The sequence below is a fragment of the Orbicella faveolata genome, unplaced genomic scaffold, assembly GCF_042242905.1.
Source record: "Orbicella faveolata isolate gen_17 unplaced genomic scaffold, um_ofav_v1 contig_2, whole genome shotgun sequence".
Lineage (NCBI taxonomy): Eukaryota > Metazoa > Cnidaria > Anthozoa > Scleractinia > Merulinidae > Orbicella > Orbicella faveolata.
In genome coordinates, this window is record NW_028301547.1 from 20130350 (window position 1) to 20143432 (window position 13083).

General features: G+C 37.4%; 1 protein-coding gene across 2 annotated transcripts; it reads right to left on the reverse strand.

Moving 5' to 3' along the window:
• Nucleotides 1-1521: 1521 nt before the first annotated feature.
• LOC110048538 (neuropeptide FF receptor 2-like) lies at nucleotides 1522-6745 on the reverse strand. Of its 2 annotated transcripts, none has more exons than XM_089290174.1 (2): nucleotides 6501-6745; nucleotides 1522-3738 (listed from the first exon to the last, which is right to left on the reverse strand). In XM_089290174.1, the coding sequence occupies exon 2, from the start codon at nucleotides 3716-3718 to the stop codon at nucleotides 2831-2833; it is 888 nt and encodes a 295-aa protein (XP_089146300.1). In that variant the 5' UTR covers nucleotides 3719-3738; nucleotides 6501-6745; the 3' UTR covers nucleotides 1522-2830. The 2 variants fall into 2 exon arrangements, with proteins under 2 accessions (XP_089146300.1, XP_020609960.1); XM_020754301.2 differs by having other exon boundaries at nucleotides 5525-6745.
• Between the last annotated feature and the right edge of the window lie 6338 nt (nucleotides 6746-13083).

Here is a 13083-nt window from a genome sequence, read left to right on the forward strand (position 1 = left end):
GGAAGTAAACGTTTCGATTTCCAAGACAGTTAACTCAGGAGCAATGGGGAACTGAAAATTTTGTTGACCTTTGCTCTCCGTATTTCCCTCTGGAAAACAAAATTTGATCTTTCACCATTTACAAAAAAATTATAGAAATTCCATTTGCGATATAAATTAAAAATGGCTTTTTCCCTCAGTCCGTTGGAAATTGTCTGTGGGAACCGTGGTTCCTCTGACAGAAAAGGTGGAAATTCATGTCTTCGTCTTTGGTCATTGTTAAGATCGTTTGTTAATGGTAAACAACCGAAACATCGGGTGTTGATTTCCGTTTAACGGTTAAGTTAGACTACGAGTAGTCCCTCTTTCGCTTAGTCCGTCGTGCGTGACGCGAAAGAAACCCGCGAGAAAAAACGGATTTCGCGCGGCCACTTTTTTCTCTCACTTTCCTTTCGCGTCACTCACGACGGACTAAGCGAACTGAAAGAGGGATTACTCGTAGTCTACGGCGGAGTAGATAATAAAAAAAAAACTGTTGTATTTTGCTGTTGTTTTGAACTTCACTGTTATTGTTTTTCAGGTTAAACGCTGTTGATCATAGAAATACAGCTTTGGACTGGTCAGGAAACATGTTAGGAATGGCTAGTTTTCTTCTAGCCGAAATAATAAGACAACTACGACATGTTTCTAGCTCTTTGTTTCATCAGCCTTGTTTTTAAGGTTTAGTTTATTACGTCCATCACTTATTCTGAGTGTGCACAAATATTTGGGTATTATTTGTTACTATTTGCAGAAAGCCACTGATGCAAATTTTGATCTGCACGTGCGAGGGATGTTTCTTGAGTGGACTTTACTGGGAGGCTCGAAGGGGGAATTAACCCTTTTTATGCAGGAGGGATATAAAATGGTAGGCTTTTTCACGAGTTCATTCAACTCATGAAATCCCTACTCTTTTATACACCTCCAGTGAAAAGAAGAGAGGAGAAGAAAAGATAACGAAAAGATAAGGTCATTGTGGACTCTGTTGATCGAAAGGTGAATGACCCTATCCACCGGATAAATCACTATTCAGTGGATAAGTGTTAACAGAACAAACCACGCAATCAACTGGATAGTGATTTGTCCATTTCTCAGGTGTCAGTCTTAAGGCTACACTACAGAATGGTCTCTTTATTTTACGCTCAAAACAAGCAATTTAGAAGAAATTGAGTGTGAGGCGCCCACAGTTGAAGGTTCTTGGGGTGAGTCACGTATCGAGTCGTATCGCACATCGAATGGACGCCCATCTCCAAAGTGTTTTGCAGAGTGGTTCTAGTGATTTATTTAACATTTCTTTTGGCTGGGATAACCTGTTTTTTTCCAAGTTCTCATCGGGTAATTTAATTTTTTCAGTTAATTCCGTTGGTTTTAGTTTTGCGACAGCTACTCAGTGAGACCTTCTTACACATTAGTCGCATAGGTTGCCAGACCGTTATATGTTGCCACCTTATTAGTCACCTCATAAGGATTGTAACAAGCAGAAATAAGGACAGAACAGGCACCTTCACCTAATTTTATGTATTTGCTAGTTGATTTTCGACTTCAATATGTCCCTTTCGCTAATCTAGTATAAACTTCTCAGTAGTAAGTCGCCTTCCACAATTAAAAGATCTTGAAAATAACTAACCTATTAGCATCAAACATAAACTGTTTATTGAGTCATCTTTACGCAGTTCTTTTATAATTATTTATCATGTCATATTTTGTTTTTAAAGAGCAGCAAGTAGTTCACAAGGCAGACCCGACAACCTCGACCCAGGCTCTCTCTCCATTGCCTCCCTTGTCGACAAGGAGAGAGACCCTGGTTGCGGCTGATCACATGACCACCCAGAGGGTTGCTTAACTCTTTACATTATATTTACAAATCTATTCAGCTAACAGCCTTATTTCAGCCTGACTATACAGTCGGATCCCGACAACTCGAACCCTTGCTTACTCGAACCAAAATCGATTTCCTTGTGATTTCTGTCATACATTTACTGTAATCTTACCCTCGATAACTCAAACTCTTGATAACTCGAACCTCCCGCCAAGTCGAAGAAAATTTTGATTCCTTTCGGTCATTTTCTCTATAATTTTACCCTCGATAACTCAAACCTTGTTTTTCAATACGTGACAGCTCAAAGCAAACAGTACTGTAGTCCAAAGCATTGAAACTATTTCTCGAAAAAGTAAAAATCGTATGAACTCTGAAGCAGTAGTCCGACGTTTTTCTCTTTAAAGCCTGCAAAGTTCGCAGTACCTATACTTCTCCTGGGGTTTTGTTTCGCTTTCTTTTGTTCCCATTAGGACTATACGTTCTGGTTTATACAATAATCTAGACATGTATTATTCCATTCTCACTCGACTTTCTCAGAACTAGAGTAAGCACCGTTTTGTTTTTCCTTTTTCTGGTCATTTGTTCTTAACTCCCGATAACTTAGTCGAACCTTTTGCAATTTCCCTTGGAGCAAAAATACTCCTAGTCGCTTCATCTTACGTATACTGGAGATAAGCGAAATCCTCGGATGGGCCACTGATATTTAACGCAACTTTACCCATCCTTGATGGTATAATATAACGTAACAGCCTGTTTTCAGTAACAACACAAAATGGTGACCTTTTGAATTTGAGTCTCTGGTTGAGCCAAATTAGTTAACCTAAAACGTCACAGAATGTTCTGTAAATCATACGAATAAGCAATTTTGATCCTAGAACGTTCTCTAGAAAAGTATTGAAAGTTATCTCCATGGAAATCCATTGGAATCCTGATGGAAAACTTGTTAACTATTTATTAATAAGTTTAGAACCCGTTTCTTTTTTCTCGGTTTTGCTAATGCCGTCTACTTGGTTTGGAGAAACACTCTAGTGAAGTAAGACCCTTCCTGAACTGTTGACTGTGAAGCGTGTAGACCAGCGGATTGAGACAGGAATTCAACAGCGCGCTTGCTGTGGACACGTAATACACCGTGCCGTAACCGCCGGGAATCACGGGACTCAACACGCAAAGCATTGCGGGAGGGGTCCAGCACGTGATGAAGATGGCAGAGACAGAAATGAGCATCTTAGTAACCTTATTCCTGGACTGTGACACGGAATTCAGAGAACAGCCTGGAACGAGAACGTGATTACGGAGACACAAAATAATCTTGATGTACAGATATCCCATAATGCATATCGGCAGCACTGAATTGCAAGTTGACCAAGTAAGTTTGTACGCTCGAGCCGTAGAGTAATCTGGGAAGTTTTGTACGCACTGTCGGCTTTCTTCATCGTAGCCTGTGACTACAAGACTGGGTAATAACAGTAAGATTGCTATAATCCATACGAGAGTAACGAACCACGAGGAACGACCACCTCTAAGCTTTTCAAATGGATATACAGTCGCATGGTAGCGTTCGAATGCAATCACCACGAGTAGATAACTCGAAGCTGCAGCCGCCACCCAACCCAGAACGCCATTCAAAATGAACTTGCACAGCAGGTCACCAGTAATTCCACTTGGCTCCTCGATGAAATGGCTCAGAATGCATGGTGGAATGAAAAAGACCGCGACCAGTAAATCAGCGATGGCCAGGTGGAAAAGAAGCCAGTTGATGGAGGTTTTCATCGCTTTCTTCTTCAATATTAAAAAGCAAACCAGGGAATTTCCTACTATGTTGAAAACTATCATGGCGGAGAGAAACAGTGCGTACACAAGAGATAACGTGAAAGTTGCCATTTCTTGAATCAAAATATCTTCTGAAAGAAGAAAAAGTTATGCGTGAAATTAAGATAGTAAATAAACAACTGTAAATAAGCAGAAGCAAGTTGTAAGCGGGACTTTATCAACTAAATAAATGTAGATGTAGATGTAATCGCACAAATAATTGCTGCAGCAGTGAGTGAGCCTGGAGCGAACGAACGAGACAGCTCTCTAATCGGAAAAAGGTCACACTGTGGGGACCTTGAACAAGTTTTTGCGAAACGCAAGGAATTATGGTAGCGTTAAGATCAAAGGGGGAAAAATTGTGGTTATGCGTGAATGGCAGAATTAAAAATGCGCAGTCTGATCTTGTGCGCAGTGTACGAAGATGAGTGACAGTTTTCTGCTGTGTATATTGCTATTTTTGACGTTTCTTTTATCATTCCTGTATTCCTTTATAAACTTTTCTTTGTGAACTTAGTCTTTTCTGTATTAAGATGCGCTGTTTTCCATGTGCTCTCTTCGATGAAAATAAGGATGAAAGCTATCGGGAACAACAGGAACATCAGTCCAGGATATCCAACAAATCACTCTTGTGGAGTCTCGTCTAATACTAACAGAAGTCATTTGGAAAATTACAGAAACGAAGAAGTTAGTGTAGGTCAAAGGCGCCCGCCGTGATAGAGAACCAAGTCAGTTCAAAATTTTATCGTTAGCTTACCGTAAATGTTAAAGCTCTCAAAGCCAGCAGTGTAGAAGTAAGCCAGTTGTAATCGCTCGTGAAAAAGGTTTAACGTTATATTGTACTATTGATGATATTTAACTGTGTCAACAGAGAAGCGCGCGAGTGACGTAATAACTCAGACAAACTCAGACAAACAAAACGGAATGGTGGAAGATTTGAAGCTTTTTTCCAGCGCGTAAGCAAGTGCTCCTAAAAAAAATTTTAAAACGAAAATTTGGCGTTCATTTTCCTCCTATTTCTCTCAGAAAACGCGTATGTTGTCTGACTCTCGCAGGGTTCCAATAATTTGCATTCTATTTTTAGACTTCGCGCGCTTCGTTATTGCCACAACAGCAAAATTTTGATTTTTAACCAGGCATCCATTTTATAGTTTGAAGCAGAGTTCCCTCTCATCAAATGTTATTTGCGATTTGTTGAAGTTAATATCATTTAAAAAATCACAGATTTAAGCAGCACCGTTTATATCTTTTATCTGCACAACTGTAGTCACACGGAAATCACGCGGGGGAAGAACATACTTCATTCCATTCCTTCGCAAAAATTACGGCTTGTTGTTAATCGTGATCATCCGTGACCTAAACCTTCTGGAATGTTCTATTTCTCAAGTAATATTCGAATTTAGAAACCTTGCAACAATGCTACTTAATTCTTTAGAGAAGGTTCTGGAAATTCCGGGTGTGCTTGTATAAGAGCGTGAGTTTTGTCCGTAAGACTGAGAGCAATGAAAAATGTAATGAAGTTTAGTGCTGCTGAGTGCTGTAATCCGAGAAGTTAAATAAATCAGTTTGTTACTGTTACCGACGATCAGGAGTTCTGTATGGGAACAACCCTGCTCTGCATTGACACTCCTTACATCCTCATTCCCTTCGGCAGTCTTGTGTACCGTTTAGGTAAACTAGTTAACAATTATTCCACGAGCGCGCGTTGGATATAAGATGGCAGAAAGCGAACGAGGTGTGTAGCACCGAGTTGACTGTAATCATCTCATATCTAACAAGCACGAGTAGAATAATTGTTTTATTAAAAACGCCCCAAAATGTAGAAAGTTAAAATAAAATAAGAATAAAAACGCCCGAAATAATTACGCGTTCGCTTACCAACTTTGTAGAGCATAGTTAATAGCCATGAGCGAGGAAAATATCTGTGGAAAGTCTGTAAAATTCATCTCAAATTCTATTCAACTTCACCTGTCCGTGGAACCAAGAATAAATCTGAACAACGTAAGAGTTAGCAAATTGACGTAAATTTTTATGCGTTTGTTCCCTTAATACGTCAAAAAGTTGTCAAATTTGAGAATGTTTTAATTCTGTAAGAAAATAAATCTGCCGTCAAATTGTCATCTTACGGCAAAAACAAGCCAAAGCAATCAATAGCAGCTTTCAGACGCGAGGAAACGCCACGTAAAAAACGATTTCATAAACGGCGATTCCCAGTACGGCAATCTCATAATCATCAGACACCGTATAATAACTCGAGTTTCAAGCTTTAAAACTTCAATTTTTTTTTTTTTCCAATGGAACATTTCCAGCTACTGGAGGTTACCTCAAAAACGGGAAATTTGGTTAATATTGAACATTGTACTCGCAGCGTGACTCTAAACGAAAAATGAAAATGGTGTTAGCCCTAAATGAAAAATGGAAATGAAACTTAGCCCTGAGGTGTTCGCTTTAACCATTTTTGATAACACGCGTCCTTCACGCTTAGGAATAAAGCTTAACAAAAGATGCACCAGCCAAAAAAGCTTTTATTGTCTGAAAGAGCTGAATTATCGCTTTTATACAAAAGACGTCGATTTCTTCCTCCAAATAAGTTATAAAACGTTACAATGTGTATATTTGGTCACTGTATGAATGTTTCAAACATTTTTCATTGGAAAAAGAGAATGTTCGATATTACTTTTTATCCTGAATCAGAAGCCAAACAGTGTTGATGCAAAAGTGTAAATCCCTGCCTTCGAATTGTCAATAGAAGACGAATTCTTTGAGGATTTTTTTCAATTGAATATGATACATTGGCCATATCAAGCTAAATTGCGAGGAGGATCTTTAATGAAATTGGGATAAATATACTTACGAAACTTCTTTTCTCTGTTTTCGTCAACCCTGCTCTGTCGTTGGCAAAGTCAATGTTTCTATGTCTGATCCCGTTTTGTTGCCAATGAGGGATCTAGCGACTGGCTTTTAAAACAAACGGATAAGGCGTACTATGGTGTTGAACATGCGATACGTACTCACAGGTAAATTAAATTAAAACTTACTCTTTCGGCCTTCGAAGATTACATGAGTAAACTAGTAGAGTTAACTTCTCTTTCGAACAGAAATGTAAGACTTAAATAGTTAATTCTTGCCTACTTTGTTTGATATCGATTTGTCAGGTTTGGTGACTCAGTATTTACTGTAACAGACAGGTCACGATAAAAAGAGTAAATAGTCAAATATGGATAAGGTGTTGATGACCCACCAAATTCTCACAAATAGCACTGCAAGAACTGCATGGGAACAACTGGGAGGAATTAATTTTTTGAACGTAGTCTTCAATACAAAGTATTAACTAGCAGCGATTCTTGCAGCTAAGAAAACCATGTCAGACCTGTCAACTTTGTGTAAATTCACCTGTGATTATTTTATTGGACGTGGTAATCAAATGCAGGTTGAAATAATTAAAAACTAAGTGAAAATGCTGCCTACTTTGAGCTGAGGTAATCAATATTTTTGCCATGGACAAATAGAAAGCCCGATATCTGATATCTTTGATGGGTTATTTGTTGGTAAGACTCATGAAATATCCGTATCCGGGTGATGTGGTGATGTATCAACCTACCTATAGCGGAGCGACAAGCAAATGCTTTGTAAATGTCCTTTTACTAATGAAAAAAGGTTTCTACTGACTTGTCAACTTTACTAGTCTCTTTGTGGTCATTCAGTATATGGTGAAAGCAATCGATGGCAGAAACTAAATTATAAGCTAACTTTATGTGGATGGAAGATTTAAAGTTGAATAATAAAGATAGACAACCGGTCACTGATAATCTTTACAGATTGCATGTGCTATATAATCTTACGCAAAAGATGTTAAGCTCTGGGTTAGGAATATAAATGTCAAGGTTTGATGTTAAATATCTGCAATGCACATTTGGATGCCATATGGAAGTTTTGAAAGACAAATAGTACGCGATAACGTAACATTCGGAAACAGGCTAGAGAGATAGACGCTTGATCTTTCCTTATGTGAAATATTAGAAATCAACACATTTGTAACCACCAAAAATAAAGAGTTCTTCATTTTCGAATCATCAGTACAAGACCGATTCTATGACGAGTTTGTAAACAGATCGTGTTTTCTGTGAAGACTCAGTTGCGAGCAGCTGTGTAGATTTTAAGAATTGAAAGACTCTATGTTTCGGACTAGTCTTGCTCTCTCGTTATTTTTATTTAGTACATCGTTTCATTTTTCTTTGCACTGAAGGGAAAAAGCTAATACCTAAAGTAATTGATCAACTCGGAATCAAAAGCAAATTTCGCTTCTGTGGCTATAGTCAGTAAATGTAAAAACTTAGGAGAACCTAAGAAATCTGATTTTAGAATTTGATGACATCATGTGAAAACAAAGAAATTTGAAAATACATATCGCGATGCATCGTAATTAACCGTATGTCGTTATATTTACTGGATCTCCAGAAATTTGCTCTTCCAACCTAAAATGCTACTAAATGGCTAGTTATCCTTTCTTTCTCTCACGTATTTTTTGGATGCACCTTGTCACGTGGCGCGGCACGTGACCATTTCCTTAAAATCTCGTAAACTGCTTAATTGCAGGTGCATCTTAATTGTGTTAGCGTTGATGATAGTGTTTTCAATCACCAACCTTGTATACGTTTGGAATGATTACAAAGAGAGCTAAATAATCAAAAGACCATCCTTAGGGAAAAAAAAAAGAAACTTTTGACCCTATAAAATTTTGTTTGAAATAAGACGCAGTTACTCCCTTTAAATCGCTGGAATTACCATAAATATTGGTTCTTCTCTGCCAAATGGGACGCGATATGTCTGTTTACTACCTGTAAGTTTGCTAAAAATTCCATCAAGATGTCGGGGTCGTTAAGATCTAACTGCATTCTCAATTTGGTAGATTTCTTGGCGAATATGTCGCCGGAAATATATCACATAAGTTACTTTGGCCAGAACCTACAACTCACTTTTAGTTTTTCATCGGTGAAATCAATTAGCCGACGATTGGATGGATTTCGTAACAAATTGTCAGTACAAGACGGACTCTGCCCTTTCTTGTGAACAGTTCGTGTCTGCTTTGTTTAACTGAAACCTAAACATTTAATTTCTTCGATTCCAGTGGATTTTCCCTTTCGGCAGACTTTCTCATGACAAAGCTAAGCTAAAATTATGCTAACGCTAAAAACATTCCCGTAATCTGCATTGGAAACATGTGGAAGTTTTGCAATACTTGTTAGACGATTTCCGAAAACGAAAAAAGGAAGGTTAAATGTTCTTTTTAATCGTGGGCAAACCTTGTAGATGAATTTTTGAGTATTTTTTTAAAATTAAATTTGTTATTTGTATTAGTCCTAAAAATATCAATAAAATTTTAAAGTTGAAAATATTCAGAAATACTTGAAAATTAAAAACTGGAAGAAAATTCAAAATACTTACTAAATGGTCATTTTTGGACGACCCTGCTCCCTCGCTTGTTAAGCTGTTGTTTAAATTCTCGGTTGTATCATGAGTTATATGTAATTTACTTGCATAGTTACCTGGCAATCAAAGACAGGTGATATCAATGTGTCTGTGGAATTAAAATGCAACGCACGTACACTCACAGGAACATGAACGAACTCAGGAATTTCCGCTTTAGATTTCGTGAAGCCGAAAACTGACTAAACGTTTTTCAACACCTTTTACCTTAACAAATTATATTAGATGTAATAGCTCGATAAAATGTTGAAAGCCATCTTTGTGTGGTATTAATTTATTGATTAATTTTAACAGACAGGTGTAATTATAAGAGAATAAACCTAGAATTCATTTAGGGATATTCTCGAAACAAAAAATTTTTTTTCATAACCAGAATTATAAGTAGCGAAACCTGACATTTTAAGAGTGTAAAAGTAAGACAGCTAATTGAATGATGTGAAATTTAAGTTACTTTCCATTAGTTGTCTACGTGGGCTTTAGATTGCCTTTTTAAAAATAGAACATACTTCCCATGTTGAACTAATGTAAGCCAGCAAAGGGTTTAGAAAATTAATTTAGTTTCATTCGTTAATAAGTTATCAATTAATCATGGAATATGGAGATCTCAAAGATGTTAGTGTGAAGCTAACAGTTTCTTGCTAGATTACAACTTTTGACATACAGAATGTTTCAAAATTAGCTTGATTATTCAAAGTTTCAAGTGTTAACTCTCTCACATTAACGGTGACGGTAAATGTGATAACGTTGATAAAATCATGATGCTATTTCTTTTTGTAGAACCCATTAAATAATAGCAACTTCGTAATGACTGATAAGGTCACGTGACAGTCTTGACAGTGACAGTGCAAAGTGCCTATTAGGTGTGAACAGTAAATAGAGGAAAATAAATATGAAGCTTGGAAAACTTCAAAGGAGCAAACACAGATAGCAAGATTTACTTTGGGAGGTCCACGGTCAAGCATAGTCTTCGGTTTTGTGCTCTCACACTTCGTTTGAATTAGGCAAAGGTAACCTTTGTATTGGTTAGTTATCGTCAAAAGCTGTGCTGTTTTGAGCACGGTTAAGACCAGAAAACAAAGAACAACGAGTTCTGCCGAGCTTCATAACCATTAAAATTTACAAACTATGGTGTGAACGAGACTTCTGATCTGTAAAATTTTGTAAATGCAGTGTCTTTATTAGCTTATGTTTTTCTCTGCGAAATTTAATTACCACAGAGCTTTTCTTTCATTTTTTCCATTACATCACTGTAATATATTAATTGCTTAAACTACATTTCTTAACATTGAACTGCTTACCAAACAGGTTTTGTAAATACAACATGCAGAATTTAAATATCTCTTATTTAACTTTACGACCTTAAGGTATCAGCCGATACCTTTCTCTCTCGCCACTAGTCTCTCCTGTGATCACATGATGCATGTTTGGAAACCAGTGCTAATTAGATAAAAAGAGGACGTTCAATATTTCTTTTTCCGATAGGTGAAATATCAACCCATTTTGCAGATAAAACTACTGTCAATACAGGACAGATTGCAAAAGGATGTTTCTAAATTGAATTTGTTAGTTGTTTTGGACAAAATCGAGAACTGTTTGGTAGAAAAGAAATGAAAAATATATTGAATCTTAAAACATGCTTTTTTTCCCCTTATTTGGTCGATCCTTCTCTCTCGTTCGTTGAGCTGTTTCTTCATTATGCGAAATATAACGTATTCAGCTGTCAATCAAAGACAGGCAAGGCGTCTGTTGAATGAACCACTTCCAGGATGTCGTGCAATATCAGCAATTTTTGGTATTTTTTTTTACATAAATAAAAACCCGCCTCCATGGATCAATATATCATTCCGAAGTTAGTAAACATTCGACGTTTCAGGAGAATTATTTCGAAACTCGTTTATCTGTTGGCATATATTTCTTTGTAAAAATCGGCAAGTTTGGGGCCCCATATTTCAATGAGTGTGCAACGACTTCTTATGAAACTCTTCATATCAACTAAATTTGGCATGATAAATCGCGCGGTGAGGCTTATTGTTTTGTTTGATGGAAAAAATCTGAAAAACGTGACATCGTTTAAGTACAGGAACATTTAACACCCAACTTCGGCCTTGCACGATTTCATGGACTGAAAAACCAGCCATAATTTCGTTTTTGTCAAGATCATCAAATTTTTCGCTCAAATATTTTTAACCGAGACGAATATAGGATTCTTTTTTGAAACGTAGTAAATAGAATGATTTTTGGTTGGTATTAATCTAATGATAAGCCTTTCCAGCCGTCAGGTAGAAAGAAAGGGATCCGTTAGTCTCCTTGAAGGATTACTCGTTTCGGAGATATTAGAAGTTTAAGAAAGGGAATTAGCTATTAGTGGTTAAAAATCGAGATAGGAGTCCTCCAATACATGTTCTGAACCTCATAAATGACATCAAGTTTAACGATGGGAAAATCAACGGTGACTAATTAACAAATGGTAAACGCCATAGCGTGTACTATTGAGTTATGGATGCACGCGGGAGGTTGCTAAGCACGAAAGAAGCGTAAGAGTCGCACGAGGCGATAGCCGAGTGCGACTCTAGCTTCTTGAGTGCTTAGCAAACCTCCCAAGTGCATCCATGACTCAATAGTACACGCTATGACGTTTACCATTTGTTTTATAACATAACATTGAGACATTGGAACAACAGAAGTCCTTTTATTGAGCTACGTCACAAAAAATGTTCGTGTAGTCTTACATGACAAGAGAAAACAAGCGCGCGAAAATTCATTCATGACAACCGACTGCACACCAGTAACTCGATAAAGTTTCATCTTCACACAACTGTGAAGACAGTTTCGCATTTCTGGGAGAAGGACGTCAGCCATTACTTTGGAAACAATGTCTGTCAAAAGATTTGCTTTGTAAACATTAGCACACACGTCAGCAGCGCACACCCATGGGTAAATAGTAGACACTAAATTAACCAATCAGAGCGCGCGCTTTGCTTTAGTTATGTTATAAGAACTTGATATCTAATCCTATAATAAGCCTAGGATTACCATTACGATTCTATTTCTCAGCTTAATTTTCTCCTTAGTTCCAGTTCCGATTGAGAAGTAATATATCAAACACGAGAGACAGTGTTTCATCGGAATATCCAAACACCGAGAAGAGAGTTGAAAATACGACGCGGGGCTGAGTATTTTTGACGAAATTCCAGGTGTTTAGATAGTCGATGAAACACTGTCTCGGGTGTTCGTAAGCTTATCATTTGTATCAGTTTCTCTCTGCTGTATTAGACATACCAAAGAAGAACCAATATACGCATTTTTAGTATAAGCCAGCTATTTTAGAAAGAAAAAACTATAAATAAAGAGTTACAACATTAGCGCGGAAGGAAACAGTTTACTATTTTGTTTGTTCACGGTTCATAGAGAGCTTTCAGGAAGGGGGTGATCATAAGGGGAGGAGGGGGGGTGGTTTGGGGTGGGGTAACTCACTATAAGGAATCAAGAAAGATATGGGGATGCTCGAGGGTATATCACTCTTTGTTTTATTGCATTTTTTTGACTTTACAAGACGCTGACAGTTTTAAACAAAACTGACCCATACATAGATGGCGGCTATAAATTTTACCACAATACCATGCGAACCTAACACAGCCCATTAGGCACAAGGAAAGCCATATTTTGCAATATTTTTCCCTGTACTAACGGAACTGCGTATACTAGATTTCAAGATTTTAGAACTTTTTTTCTTTTCGTTTTTATGAGCCTTGTTAATGGTTAAGGTTTTCACGCACTAAGAACAATGGGTAAATATATACCAGCTGCCATTATTTTTCCTACGGAGGATTCGACACTGTTAGTCATATAGTAGAATGACATCTTCTAAGTAAGCTACAATACAGCTTTAAAGATTACTGAGTTATTCCTTGAAATTGCCCCACATTGCAAAGAACGCATTAGTCCTAACA